The 20,420-nt window shown below is 39.8% G+C and overlaps 1 protein-coding gene across 2 annotated transcripts in view; it reads right to left on the bottom strand.

The window, feature by feature from the left end:
* LOC128834410 (V-type proton ATPase subunit S1-like) overlaps positions 1-20,420 on the bottom strand; it is a 78,433-nt gene that overhangs the window by 27,344 nt on the left and 30,669 nt on the right. For both annotated transcript variants that reach the window (XM_054023123.1, XM_054023131.1), the window contains 3 exons: positions 18,229-18,422; positions 15,667-15,707; positions 10,437-10,522 (listed from right to left, as the gene is read on the bottom strand). In XM_054023123.1, coding sequence (XP_053879098.1) covers positions 10,437-10,522; positions 15,667-15,707; positions 18,229-18,422 — 321 coding nt within the window. The remainder of the gene's footprint in view (positions 1-10,436; positions 10,523-15,666; positions 15,708-18,228; positions 18,423-20,420) is intronic.

The raw sequence follows: 20,420 nt of genomic DNA, 5'->3' as shown, positions 1-20,420 counted from the left end.
CAGTACTTCTTTGCATAGATGCAGACATGTATTCCACTTAGGTGTGTGCATGCCCAGCGCGCCACAGCCTTTTGGCTAGTGGTACCCGTAGAGGGGCGGTGCTTGCACCCCGTGGCTCTGCCCTCCCCGGCTATATAAGGTGGCGCTGTCCTGATTTCCTTCGGTCCTTCTCATCACCAGTGGCTGGAGTCAGAGCTCTGTGTGGTTGTAGTCTCACAACCTCACATTTAGTCTTAGCCTAGTTTATTTTATATAGTTAGTAACCAGTAGATAGTGTTAGTTGAGACTTAGCGTTCCCAAGTGATACCTTTTCTTTACTAAGTGTTTTTCCATCAGAAAATGCCAGTTTGTCAAAATTCTGTGGGAATATGTCAATTCTGATGAAATTTTATTTTAAAGATTTTAATGAAGTACCTTGTTATTTTTATATTGTAATCCTTTTCTAAGATAAATGAAAATATAAAAATAAAATTACTAAACATAATACTAAAGTAAAAATAAAGCCTTATCTAATGAGTCAGAACGTGTTTCAGAATGAACATGCCAAATCTGTGTGTTTGGCTAGCTTGTCTCTAACCACCAGATCACACATTCCCCCCTGCACACACACACACCTATATCCAGGAAAAGAACCCAGGAATCTTCATTCCTCGCAATCTACTGATGTCTGGGAAATAGTAACCCACTGGCAAAGTATGTGCTGCGTTCCTCTCCACTGGTTGGTCAAAATAAGGGATAGCAGTCACTTCTTTAGCTCAAGTGGTAGAGGTCTATGCTGGGGATCTGACAATACACTGTTCAAACCCTACTACCAACCCATGGGGGAAGGAGAGTGTCATCATTAGGGCCCTACCAAATTCACGCGCATGAAAAACACGTCACAGACTGTGAAATCTGGTCTCCCCCCATGAAATTTGGTCTGTTGTGTGCTTTTACCCTATACTATACAGATTTCACAAGGGAGACCAGAGTTTCTCAAATTGGAGGTCCTGGCACAAAAGGGAGTTGCGGGGGGGGGGGGAGTGAGGGGTCGCAAGGTTATTTTAGTGGGGACATGGTATTACCACCCTTACTTCTGCGCTGCCTTCAGAGCTGGGCTGCTGGAGAGCGGTGGCTTTTGACCGGGCACCCAGCTCTGAAGACAGCAGCGCAGAAGTAAGGGTGATACCTGCCATCCTTACTTCTGCATTGCTGCTGGTGGCGGCTCTGCCTTCAGAGATGAGATCCCGACCAGCAGCAGCCACTCTCCAGCTGCCCAGCTCTGAAGGCAGCATCACCACCAGCAGTAGCACAGAAATAAGGGTAGCAGCATAGCAACCCCCCTACAATAACCTTGTGACCCCCTCCCACAACTCTTTTTTAGGTCAGGACGCCTAAAATTACAACACCATGAAATTTCAAATTTAAAATAGCTGAAATAATGAAATTTGCAATTTTAAAAATCCTACGACCATGAAATTGACCACAATGGACTATGAATTTGGTAGGCCTCTAGTCATCATGGTTGCAGAGGATGGATTTTTTTAAAGCAACTGGTTTATTTAATACACAGAGTGAGAAAGCTTCCTTTAAAACTTGTTTTACAGTTAAACATTAAAAATTATGACACAAAGTTCAACAAAACACAGGTTTCTCACATATTTTGATTGCTTGTGTTGCTACATTGGCATGTTTGAAGGCTGAGTATGCTACCGATTGGTAGTGGCTTATAATGACAGACCATCAGAGGCGGGGATGATCATGGACAACTGGAAGAAGGAAATAAAAACCTACTCACTTTTGAACGCTATTGTCACTCTGTGGGGAGTGGATAATGGGAGAAAGACACTGAGGCTGTAAAGAGAGATCTGGTATCTAACTAGTTGAGCTAAAACAGCTACATTTATTTAGTGCTTAGATTGTGCCCAGCTAGACAGACAGTGTCTGAGCCACCACAATTGCTTTAGGCAAATGAGTGAGTATAAATGAAAGTGAACAATAGTGTTGAATAGAGCTGGCTGAAAAATGAAAAATTATTCTCAAACAAAATTCTGAACTTTCAGAGTGTTTTCATTTCAAAGTGTTCAAACATGAATCACTTTCTCTTTTAAAAAAAAGTTCATGATTTTTCAAGAACAATTATCAAAATATTAAAAAAAAAACAATTCCCAGTAAATGAAAAATGTCAAAGGCTGTTTTGAAACATTTTTGATGATACTTTTGAAAAAATTTGTTAACAGATATTTTAGAAAAGGCAAAAAAAATTGCTTACATCGACATTTTTGTGAAAAAATTCATTAAAAAATACAAGAGGTTTTTTCCATTGCAAAACTGCCTTCCAGAACTCATTCTAGTGTTGAGACAATAGAAAGACCAAGCACTGCAGGTGGCTGCTTAGGCAAAGTTGGGGCACTGTTCTGTCAACATGTGTGAGCTGTTTCAGCCTATCAGTTGGAATAGCTATCATCCCTCCTATGCAGCAATATCTGGGCACTTGAACTGAGTCCAGTAGCCCTTTCTTGCCACGCTCAGCTCTCTCTCACCCAACTGTTCACTTCTTCAGAACAACACTGCAAATCCCAAAAGTCTTGAGTTAGACCCCCACACTCATGAAATTATTTTTAAAAAATGATTTTTGGTCAAAGATTAGATCATTTGAGGACGGGTCTGTCTTTGTAATTTTTTTTAAATACCCCTGTGAGACAGGGTAGCCTAATGCTTTGAGGAGCTGGATACATTACAGCAGGTTTCTGTAGTTTATAAAATTCTTATGTTGCATATGGTCTCATCAAATGAGTGAATGTGATACAAATGGAGTATAAAATATAGTCTTCTCTTGTTCCTTCTCCACCCCAGTGTTAGGTTTATTTACACTGAAGCATTTTTCTGTTCCCGTTCATTTCCCACTTTCTTTTCCTGCTAATGAGCACCAGAGAACACTGCCACTTGGGAATCAGTTGGGTTGTCTTAACAACAACTTGAGAGAAAAGACCAAGGATAATTGCCCTGATCTAATCATGATATGCCAGGTGAGATTTGTGGAAGAAAGCAGAGTCTGGGGCCAATCAGAAAGGAAAGGATCCAGAGAAACTCAGTTCCTGAGTCTGAGCATCGGCAGTTAAAACATGGCAGGCTTCCTGAACCCAAAAGCTAGGGGTGGGTAGCCAAGCTTCATGTAGTGGGGTGAACCCTTTGAGGACAGCAGGCTGAAGACCTCTGCTGGGAAACTTAAGTTTTGACTTTAGGGTTCTACAGTTGGAACATTTGTGCATGTTTTATCCCAGCTTGAGGAACAACAAATAAAACTTTTGTTTAACCCTCCAGAGACGGAAGCACTATGGCTCTGTTTTACAAAAGCCAGTCCCTCCGCTTGAGGCTTCCCTGCAACACCTCGATGCTCCCAATGTGTATGTGACAATTACAGTATTACCAACTCTTGTTAATATATTCAAGTGATGTGATTATGGTCCCTGCTGCCAGAGCTAGTGGTGGAGGGCCTATAGCTGGGTGGCAAAGGGTGCCTCTGCTGTGCCCTGTTAACAATTCCTCCCTTCTTCAGGGCTCTCCTGTTCTATTCACGCCAAACACAGTCTCACAGGCCCTTCACACCAGGTTCTTACCCTTTTTCATTTCCCCAGTACAACAAACTAAAACTGAAAACAACAACTACCCTGTAAGTCTTGAGTTCTGTCCTCAGGTGTCTCTTACCACCAGGCCTTCTGCTCTGGCAGTCACTGCAGTTTCCTCATGCTTCTTATAGTAGAAGCACCTGACCCAATCTAAGGTCTTAATCAGGGTTGGATAGTCCTAGCCCTCCAGCCCTTAAGGGCAAGCCACCCCGTTACAAGGCCCAACCAAGATCAGGATCCTATTGTGCTAGACACTGCATGTAGTAAAGAGACAGTCCCTGTCCTCAAGAGCTCACTATTCAGTTCAAAGAATGGTGGTGAGTTTGTGACACAGGAGCTGAAACCCATCAGATTCATTTCATGTGAGGGCCACCAAACATCCATTAAGATGGAAACAATTTTTAATCCTTGCTGAATTGGGCTGGATTTAAATACACTCTTAAATAAAATGCCCCAGCCAGTTCTCAACTCCCATTATTCAGAGTATTAACACAAAAAATATAATAAAACAAATATTAAGTCAAGAGTCTAATTCACCTCTAAATACATTTTTGCAATGTAAAGCCTTTCCACTAATTACTCCAGTGTCCTTATATTTACTTGCATACCTATATATTTCTTTTTTCACACAGCAGAATTGAACCCACAATTTTCAATTCTACAGCACAGACCTTCTTTCACTTCAGCCATAGGAGTAACTTGGTGAAGAGAAGCATGCTGTTATCCTCTAGGTGAGCCAGAGGGTCTCCTGTGCTCTTATCTCCCATTCCCCTCTCCCACTCCTTTTAAAAGGGTGCAGTCCCATAAGTGTATGTGGCCAGGGGAGGGATTGAAAGTGCAGGCTGTGAGTTAGGAGGAAGATTCAGAGCTGGTTGAGAAACTCCGTGTTGATTTCCCTGGTCTGCAGTGACCCTGAAGAATCGACAAATTTGCTACTGGAATTATCTCATTCTGTGGGGAGAAGGGAAAATCCCCTCCCAAATGGAACAATGTGGGTGGAATTCTATGAACTTCCCTTTGTGGAGTGTTCTGCCTTTGGCCCTTTGTCAATACTGTTACACATTACCGATTCAAGTTCTTGGCTCGGAGAGATATTCTATAAATATGCCAATGTCCTGGGCCCAAGATACTGAAGATGTAAATAATTATAGGTAAGTGACTGTCCTCATCAGATAAGAAGAGGTTCATTTCTGCATTTCCTAGTGAAGTCAATAGGAATATAATTATTAAACACAAGATGAACTTCAGAGAGGGTAGAAAACACATTAACTGATAAAACACTACAGACTTTAATGTCTTTGCTGAGAAAAGCAGCACTGCAGCATCTAGGGTTAAAGGTTAAAATACTGACTTGCAGTTATATTTAAGTGGATATTACACTAGAACATGAAACAAATCATGGGATATTGCTAAAAAATATTTCTTTCTCCCTCTTCCATTCTGATTCCAAAATAACCAGGCTGATTTTTCCCCCCTACAGTAACATGCAACTAGCTTCAGCCAGCTTGAAGCAGTTCTTTGGTATAATTATTTTAAACAACACTTTGAACAGAATATGGAAAAACCTGGCTGACTTAGCAGGGCAATAATTAAGTATACTTTCTACATCTACAAGTTAAAGTTTATTTTTTAAATGTAAAGGAGTGCTCAAAGCTGGGGGGAAGGGATAGGAAAACCCAACTATTTTTTTCTTCTTGTAGCTAGCAGCAATATGTCTCAATATGGCCGATATATCCTCCCCCCAGGTTTGAAGACTATAAGAAAGTAAATGTGAATCCCCTATTCCACACACACACTCTCTCTCTCTCTCTCTCTCCCCCAGCATTTGGATGGCATTTGGGCCATTCTCCTGACACTTATTGTCCTTGGTCCCTGGCAAAACTCCCATTATTGTGATGTCAGAGATTATTAAGTTCGATAGCAGATACTATCACCTTAATCAGAGAGAGAAGAGGTGAGGTGCCAACTGCAAGTGGATGAGGCTGCAGTTGTAAAGCATGTACAATCAATTAAAAAAAGTCACTGTACAAATGGAATTTTCCAACCCTGTCACTGGCCACAGATGATACCACTATTCTATAGGCTATAAGCAACTGTCACTGTGCTCAGTTGAGAGGCACAGCCTCCACTTCCTGTATGTTTTCATAGCCAAGAGTAACACATTCACCACACAGCAGTTTTCGAAATCCCTCGTATGTCACAAAGGTCAATGAGGAATTGCATCTTGAACCTACAACAAGCTTCTTTAAATTTTCCTCAATACAACTCACAAGAATTACTGTGTGGTTCTGATTTTCATGTGGGACACAAAGGTGGGGAAGTGTAGCTCCATCAGAAAAAGCTCACCTCTTCGAACAGAAAATGATTTGTCTGGCTCGGATTGAAACTCTCAAATTACTGCAAATATTAACTTTCTGTGAAGAAGCTGCTCCTCTTGACTCTACTTAAGGAAGCTCCAGCCTCTGTTGCTAGGCAATATGCATCTACTGCAGTCCCCTCTCTCTAGTCTCTAGCTACCTTGTGGCCTGCCAAGGAGTTCCTGGCTGAAGCTGACAACTGAAATGGCAACAGTAGTGGCTCCAAGAAATGAACTAGGTGCTGTAGCACCCATAGAGTGGGCCTGGTGCCAAGTGTGGCAAGGCCTTTCTGACCCCCCTAACTTCTTGGGACCTTCACCTGAGAGGATGGGGTAACTCCAAAAAGACACAGCTGCCCTCCCTCAGTTAGGCACATACAGGCTTCCAATATGGGAGATATCAGGACCCAGGTAGAAACATTGAGAATTGTTCCATCACACAGGAGAGACTGGGATTCCCTTTCCTGATGCAAAAATAAACCACTGTGTTTGCTGCTGAGGACTGACTCCCTTGCATAAGCAGTGACTGTAGGATGACTCTGTGACACTGCACTCCATATTCTTCACAGTGATATTATTATGATATGATTATGGCATAATTATGATGTATTTTGTACAAGATGTGTCATGTAAGGTGTCATTGGAAAAGTTATGATTTGATGATATGATTATCCTATTTGCATGCATGTATCATTTTTGATCTGAAGTTATGAATACTGACTATGGATCTGTATTTCAAGTGTGATTACTCTGGAAAACACCCACAGATAGCCTTTCAGGTACCACAATGATGAAGCTAGACAGTGCTAATGGCTCATCAACAAAGACAGTGGGCTATGGAAAAGCTTAGGCTTCCTGTAAACGTTTCAGCCAGCCTGTAAGTAATAGCTGCTGTGACTCAGCAAGGGCATGTGACCAGACCACATGATACTGAACTCCATTTTAAGTACCTGTATTTTTCCACAAACTGGGCTGGGAACTGTTTTTGGAACAAAGGATTCCCACCATATGTTAAAGCTATATAAGGTGGGGAGTAACAAAATATAGGGGCATCACTCACCACACAAGGACACTCCTGGAAACACCTGAGGAACAAAGACCGAACTGGGGGAAGTGCTGGTCCCAGGCTAAAAGGATTTCTAGTCTGTGTATGGATACCTGGTGGACTGCTTGTATCATCAGTCACGGTGAGAAATTGCTAATTCATATCCAATCTTTCTAGTATCTTAGGTTTAGTTTGTGATTTTATTTACTAGGTAATCTGCTTTGATTTGTTTGCTATCACTTATAACCACTTAAAATCTATCTTTTGTAGTCAATAAACTTGTTTTTTTGTTTTATCTAAACCAGGGTGTCTTTGAGTGAAGTGCCTGGGAAAAATCTCAGCTTGGTTAACACAGGCTTGTTGCATATCCTTCCCACATCAAGGGGAGAGTGAACTATTCATGAGCTTACATTGTAGAGATCTCTGTGCAGTGCCAGATAGTATAATTTTGGGTTTATACTCCAGTGGGGAGGGGGTGAGCCTGGGGAGCTGGGGAGCTGTTTGCACTCAGGTAGCTCAGTTTGGGTGAGTGGCACCACCTGCTGTGGTGCTGAGTGTTAACAAGTCCAGGTGAGGCTGGCTGTGTCTCCAACCAAGTTGTGTGGCTATAGAGCCAACCCAGCTGTGTGTCTTTGAGGGGCACAGCGGTTCCCACAGCTCCCAGGTTGCACCCCGGGGATGACAACCCTTCACATTACCCATGTGACACAATCTAACATCCAGAGGAATCTTGAACTGGTTACCAAAACTAGTTAAACTGGTTCAGCATAGACTTGCTTTCTAAAGTATTAGCCATCTAGCTCCAGGCTCATGACCCATAAGATATGGCAGAAACAAGCAGACAGAGAAAGCCTGGGTAAATCTCTACCTCCTGGTGGATTTTCTATATGTTGCTTCCTTGGCTGTGGTCATCCTGGCCTTCTCTTACCTGCTCACCAACCACCTCTCACCCGCAAGTGAGCTCTCTGGCTGCACTTACTAAACTGGTCTTCCCCATCAATAGAGAAAAAGGACTTTAATCATAGGAAGATTTTGATTTCTATCATGTTAATTCACTTTCTCGGAGAGAGACTCTAGTCTGGAATCCTGCCCATGTTTTATTGTTGATAAGCATTTCTCATAATTGCTTTAGTAGTGCTTGAGGCTATGGAAGCTTCCACTAGAGAGAAAGGGCTGCGGCAAGGAGGTATTACCATTAGTCATGAATTGCTTAGCAACAGCTAGGAGGCAGAATTACCTGCAAGGGAGCCAAGAGGAACAACTGTTCAGCTCTGGAGTAGGTATCTCCTTTGCAGAAAATGAATTTACATATACAATTCCAATCTTTTTATAAGAAGAGTATCATGATTGAAGTCACTTTCCTTTAAGGGTAAGGAATGGTGTCTCTAGTCTCTGTTTGTCAGAAGGTGGAGATGGATGGCAGGATTACCTGTTAGGTTCATTTCTTCTGGGGCACCTGGCATTGGCCACTGTCGGCAGGATACTGGGCTGGATGGACCTTTGGTTTGACCCAATATGGCCATTCTTATGTTCTTATCAATGGAGAAGAAAAACTTGGTGAAGGCAAATCTCTCATACTGAATAGTAATTAGAAGTGGAAGCACTTCCCAATTCCTTTCCAACAAAACAGTATCAAATGAGCTGATTAATGGATAAATGGCTGCACATGACTAGAACATTCATGGAAAAGTACCCTGAGATATTAGTTTATAAATAGGAGTGAATGCCAAAAACATTATGCTGGATATAGTGTAAAGAGTTTTATTTAAAGCTAGATGCTGGTGACATTCTTCAGAAGTAAAGAATAATGTAAAATTCCTTTTCACGTAACCAACACTTTTGCCATATATAATGATCTGCTTCTTGGTTGTCACTGGGTATTGAACCTGTAATCTCTATGTAGAGCATAAACCTCTACAGCATGAGGTGAAGGACTAAATTTGGCTTTAGCTGACAGTTGAGTACATTCATATCTTCATTGGACCAAGCACAGACAGAGAAGCGTAACACATATTGAGCATTGGGTTACACATAGAAGTATGGATAGATGAATCTCCAGTAGGTGCTGTACTGGCTGCCTCCCATAGCCCTCTACGGCAGCTGATAAACCTTGAAAGTACTGCAGTAATTTAATATCACTTGTACTGTGCAAATAACTTGAAGTGTTTTTACATGGACTTGAATTTAGAATGTAGAAGAGTTTTTAAAAAGGCTCAGTTTGTGGAATGTAGAATAATTAAAAATGACTGCATTACCTGAATTATTGAATAAAGCTCCAGTTGGCCGAACTGAATCACTTAAAAATCATTACAGATTTTAATATTTCTGTTAAATTACTCTCTATATTCCTCTAACCAACCCCAATTTTTTCTTTCAAAATCTACCAAATGCATATCTGCAATTTGCGAGTGGTTGCTTCCTTCCATTTCATACAGGAAAGAATTGTGACCACTCATAATTATTATTGTGGACCTTCTTTAAAATGCAAAATTTACTGCTTATGAAAGAAGTTGACTGAAAGCCCTGGAGACTGAAGTCCACACTTTATCCACAGGACATGGACAGCAGAGACAACAGTAATGCAAGTGTCCTCAAATTGGTCCACCACTGAATCTTAACCTGGGACCTGAGCCCCGCAAGCCCAAGTCATCTGACCTAGGACAGCCATGGGTTTTTATCCCTGTGTAGATGTACCCTATGACGCTGAGGTCCTTTTCAAAGTACCTGCTTTTCAGTGTACTTTTAGTATGGCCTATGTTCTTTGTTCCTAGATGTGTGACCTTGCATTTGGCTGTATTAAAGTTTATGTTGTTTGTTTTCAACCAGCTTGCCAAGAGAAACAGGTCACACTGAGAAAAGTGGCCTGTTCTCATCATTATTTACCTCTCTACTAATCTGTGTGTCATCCACAAATAGTCCAGTGTCTGTATCTATTTGATTACTGTTCCTTCTCCTCAGACTACCACATCAAAAAGTGCAATCAGTTCTGGCTAAACCTCATCTATCTGGAACTAGATTTAGACCACCAACTCATTTCTCTGGACAACTAACATCCATCAGCTAATTAACAACATCTGGCTAATAATGACCTGATCTAGGTTTGAACCCTCTAGAGATGAAAGACTTGATAATCCAGTGCTTCATTAAGGTCCTTCTTATGCAAAAGACAAGAATTAATTGGGAAAAAATCTAAATATTATGTTTTTTAAAAATTACAAGTTATTAAGATCACTAAAAAGGTGGAAAATTCACAAGTCTATTAAAAATACATGTCTGTAATTGAAAATCCAGGCAATCCTTTCTGCACAAAGTCTTGTACAGGACTGACTGCTTACTTGTGTAATCCTGAAAGTCACGTACAACATTCATTAGCAAGTATTGTTATACGCCAAAAATCTGACAGCTCTAGACACGGAAGACTACTCACCCTTGAAGGTCTCATTGCAGTATAAATTACTGAAAACTGAATTCCTTGTTTTTGCAGACTCATAGTCAGTCTTCCAATTATTTTGTCTGTAAATACAAATTTGTATAGATTACAAAACTCTAAAGTGAGAACTAAAAATCTATGATCATTGTACAAGTAACAGCATAGATAGGAATTTAAACTTACTAGTACAATTATTTAAAATCATCTATATGACACCACAAGTTGCATGATAATTTACAATCACAGAAATGTAAGGTGGGAAGGGACCTCAAGAGGTCATCAAGTCCAGCCCCCTGTGCCGAGACAAGACTAAGTAAACCTAGACCATCCCTGACAGCTGTTTTTGAACCTGTTCTTTAAAACCTCCAATGATGGGGATTCCACAACCTCCCTTGGAAGCCTATTCCAGAGCTTAATTATCCTTATAGTTAGCAAGTTTTTCCTAATGTCTAACCTAAATCTCCCTTGCTGCAGTTTAAGCTCATTACTTCTTGTCCTACCTTCAGTGGACATGGAGAACAATTGATCCCTGGCCTCTTTATAACAGCCCTTGACATATTTGAAGATTTCTCAGATCCCCACCCCTCCCAGTCTTTCTTCTCAATTCTAAAGATCCCCAGTTTTTTCAACCTTTCCTCACAGGTCAGGTTTTCTAAAACTTTTACCATTTTTGTTTCTCTTCCTTGGAGTCTCTCCAATTTGTCCACATATTTCCTAAAGTGTGGTGCCCAGAACTGGACACTGTACTCCAGCTGAGGCTGGATTTTCAAAAAGGGAGTCAGAGACATTCACTGCCCTAAGGAAGTTACAGTCCACATTAGACAAGACAACAATTCAGATAAAGGAGGGGTTCTGAAGTTGTGAAGAAAGTACAATAGGATGGATACCTGGGAGAGTGGGTTTAGGAAAGCGAAGGAAGAGAAGATCATCCAGCAAATGAAAAAAGGATATCTAAATCTGCTAGTTAAATTACCAGCTAATTAAAAATAAAACTGAAGAATTAGTAAACTGTGTTTATAAGGGGAGAAATTATACCATGTACCCCAGAATATTCAGAGCATACGATTATTGGAAACTTACCACCAAACAAAGCTCAAAGGGTTAGTGTTCATAAGATATGTGCACATTATGTACTATACTGAGAGTAATAATTCTACTTGCCTTTGTGAATTTTGGGTCTGATACTACTAACTCTGAAGTCACTGGAAACTTTGCTATTGACTTGAATAGGAGCAGAAGCAGATCATTAATAGCCCTGCTGTTAACATTTCTGAGAAAAGAAAGTAAGTCAAGTCATGAAGATGGTGGCATAACTATATGGCTATACATGGAGGAATCATTACAAAGTACCAGGCTTTCCAAACTCAGTGTCTTGCCATAGTTTTGCAGAAGTGTTCAGTAAGGGAGTCCAAAGAATTTTCTTATGGAACATTCGTCATTCATAAAATCATAGATAATTATGACAATTTACAGCCTATCTCAAGTTTGCCAACTGAAACTGAAAATACTAGGAAAAAACTACATAAGATAAGGAGTACAGGTGGTGAATCTCAAGAAACATTAGCTTTTTCAGTGTAATTGATGGAGAAGTCAGTCAGTGGGCTAATATTTCCTGTCTTGGTACCTTTACTGCTTCTTATCTACCAAGCAAACCTTTCCGATGAATGGATATTTCACAACCCAGCCAAAACAGGCTTTTCATATGGATTCTAAGTGGACAAGCTACAGTAACTGAGTTTAATTTTCATTTATCAGTATTTGCTCTCATTTCATTACTCTTTTAACCTCTTCTATTTAGTGAAATTGTGCTCTCACAGTTAGGCAGCTTTAAGTAACTGTTTTTCAGCAGGATTTTACCAGGTTTGCACAACTAAGCCAATAACTATTTCAATCAAGAGGGGCAGTTATAGAAAGGTGTTTTTTTAAATGATGATCAACATTTATCTCCTATAAAAAACCCCACACATAGACTTTCCCCAGCAACATAAATGACAGTTTACATTTTATATATTTGATCTAGGAGTTCAGAGAAATTACATCCTGCAGATTTATATGCAATAGGCACAGGCAACAGTTTCTCTTTAAAAAACCCAACAGCTTGAGTTACCATTTGCAGCAGGTATAATACTAGGTAAATGCATGTGTTTGTGTCTCATTTACGATAATCAAAGAACTTCTGAGATAATAATACATTATTTAGCATTTCACTGAAACAAGGAGACAAGCGTAGCTATAGCTACCAAGAATATCAATGACTTTTGGCTTTCAGAAAGGTCTAGAGACAATCTGTTTATTCAGAGGAGTTGTCATGTGAACACACTCAGGACAGTATGTTTCATAAAGACTACAATTCACCTGTTACCAAAAAAATACCAAAACCCCATGACACACACACTATCCATTTCTTCTAAAGTATCGTTAAGAATGTTTCTTAGATTATAAACTCTTCAATGCAAGCACAGCGTCTAGCTCTATGCTTATACAGCACATGGCACAATGCAACCCCTACTTACTATTTATGAAATTAAAATAATAATGTTTAAAATTAAAACACAAAAAAGCTGGTACCAATACAACTAGAATCCTGCAGCCATATATTTAGTACCTAACAAATATATAAAAGTTATCTCAATTAAGAACCTCCACCAAAACTGACAACAGAAAATAATTCCCCTATTCCCTTCTGGAAGGTCCAGAACCTGCAGTCTCTATGGAGGCTCCCATTAATTTCAGTGAGCACTTTATTTAAATAAGAACTGCAGGATCAGCACTAGGACTATCGTATGTTACTTCCTAATTGATCTTGATTTTCTCACTGGACTTTTACATCATTGGGGTGGGGAGGAAGGAAGAGAAGAACTGAGGGAGAGGAAAGGGAATGGAAGGAGAGAAGTCAAAAGAAAGAGAAGAGTCAGCAAAAAAATAGCAAGAGAGGAGAATAGGAAAGGGAAGAAAGAAGAAAGAGGTGAAATAATGGAGAAAAGTAACCGGTAAGAAATAGGGGTTAGGAGGAACAGACTGAGAATAAGAAGGAAAGGCAAAATAAATGAGGAAGCGATTAAGGGCCTGATCCCACATCATTAAAGTCTATGTGAGTTTTGCCATTGACTTCAATGGGTGCAGGAACAGGCACTTAAGGGAGAAGAATCTAACTGACAGCTGATATAGAGGAAAAGTTCTACTGAGAAGGAAAGAATCTTAGCAAAAGGGAAAATGGGGAGGGCATTACATGTGACTGTCATATACTCTGCCTCACACAAGAGAGAAAGAGAAAATACTGAAAGGAAACAGAAGGAACAAAAGACAAAGATAAAAATCAGAGGGGGAAAACAGTATCTTGAAGACGTGAAAGAAGTATGGCCTAAGAGAGAAAACAATGATCTTTAAAAAATGAGAGACGGTCATAGGGAATCTTTTCACAGTTATTACATACACACAAAGAGAAAAAGAAATCTTAACCAAACCATAAGTCTGGATACTTGGAATTTTGGGGAAGTGTAGTGGGGCGGCTGCCCCACTCCATGAGAAAAAGGGCTGGAACAGGACAGAGAGGCTGCGCAGAGCAGCAGCCAATCAGCAAAGGCCTGTGGAGAGCCAATCAGGGCCAGGCTGAGCCCTATATAAAGTCTGCCTAGCAAAGGAGAGGGCAGTCTCTCCCTGACTAACAAGGGAGGAGGACTGGTTCCTGAGGTAAGGAGGTAGCACCTTCGACAGAGCAGTGCTGGGCAGGTTCGGGGGAGCAGAGGAGAGCTTTTTTTTTTTTAAGTTTAAATTCACTGTCACTGATATTTTCACGAGTTATTGGGCAGTGCCATGGTATCACCATGGTTGGCAAAAGAACCACAAGGACTGAAAATGAATTGTGGAGCCAGTACACATTTCTACTTTTATATAGCTGATGGCACAATTGAAATGCAGGCCAGGGCCTAGCTTTTGTTGCTCAGGTATGCAAAGGAAGCAGAAACAGGCCATTTCTTCGCTGGAGCAGTGTGTCCCCCGTACACATAGAATGGGTATAGCTAATTCCTACATCATCCCACCACATCTGCAGTTCCAAAATAGGAGAGATCTGAGGGTTGTGGCCAGAAAGTGCTACACTCTGGCAGTCCCCATCTGGCAGAATGTCCCTTGGGGTCTGTTACCAGCTGGTGGATTTTAGAAAAGCTTTCAGCCTCTAGTTCTCCAGTGTTTTGTGCTTTTTTTTTTTTTTTTTTGGCTACTGATGCTACCATAGTGCCTCAATGATTCAGAGACAGAGAGCTAGTTAATAATTTCTATTTAAAAATCAAATTCACTTTGTCCTACGCAAAAATAAACACCATTATCTTCAGAACTAAGGTGTTCTTCTTGATTTCCAAAAGCTGCCTCTGATTTTAGATCCGCAGTTTTTGGGACACATAATTGCAGGCACATTGTTTAGCCACCTAGAGTAATGACTTGATTGTGTGTGCAATCACTGGTGCCCATGAGATTGCCCCCCACAATTATTTGCAAGCCTCATAATAGGAGTTCTAATTTGGAGTCCAAGTTAAAACCCCGTGAAAACTAGTGCTGTCTATTTGCATATAGTAATTGTTTTATGGCTAGCTTACATACCCTAGAAAAATAAAGTTTTTAATGCAGAAATGTGTGCATTGATGCCCCTTTAAAAAGCATTGTGTGGTATCTATAAAACCAACCAAAAATTAAACTTAAAGTCAAGCACTCTTTGAAGGGCCCCATTTTCATTTTACAGAGGCAAGAGAAGCATTTCCCAATCTTTTCAATCATGTGTACCATTTTACTAGACTAAGACCTCAATCTTGTCCTCTTGAGCTGATACCTCCTATTTAGTTGTGTGCACTGTAATGTACAGACATATGAGTGGGTGGGCTAAAATTTACAGAAGTAAATAGGAGGCACAGTGAGCAGAGGCTTAACACTGAAGCAGAGATGGAAATCACAGTATCAGTCACAAAAAGGCCAGTCATATTTAGGGCCTGATTCAGTAAAGTCAACTGGGAGACTTCCATTTATTCCAGTGGACTTTGGATCAGGCTGTCAGTAACTAAATGCTATGGTGATTAGCTATATACAAGTAATATCGCTGCCAATAGATTAAAAGAATCCTAAAGAATTAGTAATAGTATCATACCAATTGTTGGGAATCACTAGAAGGTATAGCATGCACCCTCAGGAAAATATGATCAAATCATGAAACACTGGATACAGAAGCCACATTGCTTACCATTTGCAGCAAAAGCCTTTGCAGTAGAAATATCATTTAATCTATACAAAAAAGGAAAGATAATTAAAATATTGTATAGACCAGCATAATATTCTCAAGAAACATCGAGTTAAAGGTCATTTTTGGCATGCCCTTCCTATGCTGTTCTGCAAAGCTACTACTCCCTCCTTATTCAATCCTTCATTAAAGTCCATTTCTTTTTTCTGCAAAGCCCATAAGGAACTAGTCAACTAAGAGATATATTTATTTTATTCCTGAAAAACTCAAACTTTGCTCCACCAAGCTGTTGAATTCCCCAGAACAAGAAGCCATGTTATTGGTATTAACCTGGTCCTTCCCTCCCCAGACTCCCTCTCATTAAGTTTTGTCCCCTCTCATTATGTCATGTTGTCTGATATTAGCTTGTAAGCTCCTTAGGACAGGGCTCTTACCTGTATCTGTATTGTAACATGCTATATATTGTTATGCTATCTTAGGGTCCAGTTATGTCTTTGATAGAGGAAGAGCTATACTGGAGCTCCACCATCCAAGCAACAGTGCATATATGGAGGTACCAGGGGAATGAACTGAGCAGAGTGACTTGCTACACCTATGCAAACTGTGTAGCCAGCCCTTCTCTCCCTAACATTCTTACATTGGTGCTTGATGGTTTGTGTTGGATATATACTTATCTCATAGAGCTGGAAGGGACCCCAAAAGGTCATCGAGCCCAGCCCCCTGCCTTCACTAGCAGGACCAAGTACTGATTTTGCCCCAGATTCCCTAAGTGGCCCCCTCAAGAATTGAACTCACAACCCTGGGTTCAGCAGGCCAATGCTCAAACCACTGAGCTATCCCTCCCCCCTGCAAGCAGGGCAGATTCTATTTTTACTGTGCCCACACATGCTTCTTCTAGGGTTCCTAATGCTGCTGGCAGTGCTCCTCGGCACAGCAAACCAACTTATAGCTATCTCCTGTGCAGGTCCATAGGGTAAGAAGGGACTACTCAGCATCTGCTTCTCCCTTTTTCACAGGGCAGGCATAAGTTGGCCTTCAAGGCACAGCAATAAGCAAAACTCAACATTGTAAATAGGAAGTTAATACTTTAAAAGTTGCTTTGTGCTGATCTCAACATCTTGCAGTGTGGCTTGCAAATTTTTAGCATCAACTTCAAAGTAAACTAATTGCTTGATTGTACTGAATTCTGAGAGCTATAAATGTGAAAACAAGTGTTCAAAGGCTTGAGGGTGTTACAGGGTAGATTCCAATGAGCACAGATGCAAAATAAATTTCAGTGTAACTTTAGATTTTTCACATGTACAATTTACTTTTATGTTTAAAAGCATTTCTATGTGCTCTTTCCTCTCATGACATCAGTGACAGAAATGTTTACAGTAATTTATCACTGTTGTCATTCGGAAGAGAATGGAAAGGCTGGTTAGAAACGTGTCAAGTGGTGGTGAAATTGACAACAGAACAAATTATCAGATTAAATAAAATAATCAAAGTCCTGTCAAACTCAATAATTTGTATGACTATATTGAGATAAAGCACCTAACAGGACTGCTGACAGCCCCTGATAGGACTGCCTATAAACGTCATAGCTTTTTGTTGAAACAGAAACACAGAAATATACAGATTGCCATTCCAGCTCAGGAGAAAGGATACTGAATGATATGGACCAATCTCCAACAGTGCTCTATACCAGACACTCCAGAGAGAGGTGTAAAAGCTCCAGAATTAACAATCATGCAATAACATGCCTATGAAGGAACTTTCTCCCTAACCCTGGCAGAGAGAAGATGGCTTAGTCCCAGAAGCATGAAGGATTTGATAATGTCCTTTAAAATTGTATAATTGATAATTTATTTAATATTTACAATTTCATTAACCTGTCTAATGTGATTAAGACTGATCTCAATATTGCTATAAACATCCAATCCTTTTTATAATCCTGCTAGGTTCTTAAACTCTGGAATACCTTATGGCAGTGAATTCCACAGGTTAATTACGTGTTGCATAAAATAATTCCCTTTATCAGTTATAAATGTGTTGCTATTTAATTCCATTAGGTGTTCCATGTTTCTAGTATAATGACACAGGTAAAATATGACTGACCTTCTCTACACCATTCAAATACTGTCCTTGGTAAACTTAACGGACAATGTGAAATAATAGAGTGTGTATTTAGGGCAAAATATTTGATAATAACTTTCTTAATCCTGTAACCTTATTGTTTTAGGCACAGATTTTTAAAGCCTTTTAAGTGTTGCTGTGCTCAGCATTACAACACCTAACTGATTTAGGATCCTAAATCCAATTTTCAAAAGGGATCTAGGCACTTGGTCACTTTACTGTCAATGTGATTCAGGCTCCTAAGTTCGTAAATTCCTTTTGAAAATAAGATTTAGGATCCCAAATCAGTTAGGTGTTGCAGCACTGGAGCATAGCAATGCCTCAATAACTTTTACAAATCTGGGCCTTAGTGACTTTTATACATGGTTAATACACATGGAATTTTCAAGAAGGCTTGAAAATATACAGAAATGTCCATTCCAATCTTTATTGCAACAAGCTCCATACCTGCTGATTGGCTGTAGCTTTACCACAAATATGTTGGGCTTGGATGTGTCTACTTTCAGCTTAGATACCTCAAACTCATCTATGTCTGTTAGCTTCCAATCCATTGATTCTTGAAGATAATCCAAAAGGTAACTGGTAGCCTGACAGTCAACAGCCGATAAAACTAAAGAGGATGATGAAGACTCAAGGAGTTCCTGTAATAAGTATGTGGAGAATTTAGTCATCTGCTTCATAGTTAAGACACAGGCGGAATGCTATATTATGATATTCAAATCTGCACACAAATCCAACACTGCAATTTAAAAAAAATGACAAGTAATGAGCACTGGTAGAGATGGTTGAAAATTTTTCAAAATTATTAAAGCTTTGGAAAGCTTACATTTTTTTTCTATTTTTTTCACCAGTTTATAAAGGTATTGAAATGTCTGAAAATTCAAAATTTTGATGAATTTTATTTTGCAAAATTTGTTTGGATATTTTCACAAAAATAATCCTGCATTTTTCAACCAGTAATGTATTAACAATTTTGCCAACAGGTTTTATTTCTCTTTAAATTGATAGCACATTTTATTTAGCACATACTCCACATGAAGCCTCGTAAGCATGATACTGAAAGCATGACAGCTCCTGGTCTGTATTCCTCAGAACATATACAGTGCTAGTTTCCTCACACTTCTACACCAATGTGTCTCAATGTGACACAGTAATTCCATCTCCATGGCTACTACACCATGAGGAAGTGCATTCATACTACCAGTCTAATAAAGGGCATCAAACAGCTGTCAGGAAATTAATGCCCTTGTAATTGAAACTAATCAATATAGGTAAGCACAAGTTAGAACAGTACAATTCAGTACCAGATAGCCACACTACCATGTCTACACACTTTGCATCTTAAATACCCATTCTTGATAAGTGCTATGAGTGACTAATTTGTAACATAATTTGACAAATCTTGCCTATTTTGGGGTCACAGAATCTCCTGCTGTTGCTATTTAATTTTTTATAAGTATTTTCATGAATTTCAATTACCTCCTGGCTTGCTACTCAAAACCTGAATCACAAAACTTGGACTGAGTTGGCTCAGTTGGGATTGATCAAATAGTATAATATCTGTTATTTGATCAGGTGAGCATGACTCTTATTCAGGCTTCTGAGCCAAACTCTCATGGATAGTGAATTAAAAAACAAACAAACACCTCTTTCTGCAAGAATGAATAAATAATGCTAATGTTCTGAAGACCTATTTCTGTGTCACTGCAAACCTACATTGTCACAGGCTCCTGAATTGAGACTCTGACAGGTGCTAAGGCCAGTTGGGCCTGTTGCCTTAATACAGTTGGGAACTAGGGGGGCTGCCATGCAGAAATCCAGTTCCAGAATGGCTGAACCATGTGGTTCTTTCCAGAGAAGTGTGACGGTGGTAAGGCTGATCCACAAAGGGTGCACGTGAGAAAGACTAATGGAGTCTAAAACAGGTTGCACTGTGACTATGACACCTAGTTCACAGTATCTTCTCTTTTGCATTTCTAAATTTAGGGATAATTGCTATTATATCTAGAGTTCTAATGTTAAACTTGTTACAGACTCTCTCTTAACTAGTGCTAGTGTTATGGTGTTGCTAAAGCTTTTCTCCTCCTACTCATTCTTTCTGTTCTCTAACACTTTCCTGACCCTTTTCTGTTTTTCTGATTGCTCAGATGTTTTGCTGTTGCTTATGTTTCCTGATGGTATTGATTTTAAAGGACATCTTCACACTTTCTCGAGCTGTAAATCAAAGATACCTCGGTTGTATTGTCCAATTAGCCAGGATGGTAGAAAAATAACTACAGGAATGAAAACATGGCCAGGCTGCCTTGGTTCACAGGCCTCTGAGAAGGGTTTTCAGCTCCTTCTACAGTCATAGCCTGCCTTGCTTGTTTTGGTTAATGAATCTGAAGATAGTTAACATGTTGCATGAGAAAATCATGATGCTATATTTAATGCCAATAGTTTTGCTACTTTAATTCAGGGAAGTCTATGGCCTGTATTATGTAGGAAGCCAGACTAGATGATCACAAAAGAGTCCTGTGGCACCTTATAGACTAACAGATGTATTGGAGCATAAGTTTTCATGTGTGAATATCTTTTTTGCTTTTTACAGATCCAGACTAACACGGCTACCCCTCTGATAGATGATCACAGTGATCCCT

This window comes from Malaclemys terrapin, chromosome 1, assembly GCF_027887155.1.
Source record: "Malaclemys terrapin pileata isolate rMalTer1 chromosome 1, rMalTer1.hap1, whole genome shotgun sequence".
In the NCBI taxonomy this organism is placed as follows: Eukaryota; Metazoa; Chordata; order Testudines; family Emydidae; genus Malaclemys; species Malaclemys terrapin.
This window is presented reverse-complemented; position numbering and strand designations above follow the sequence as displayed.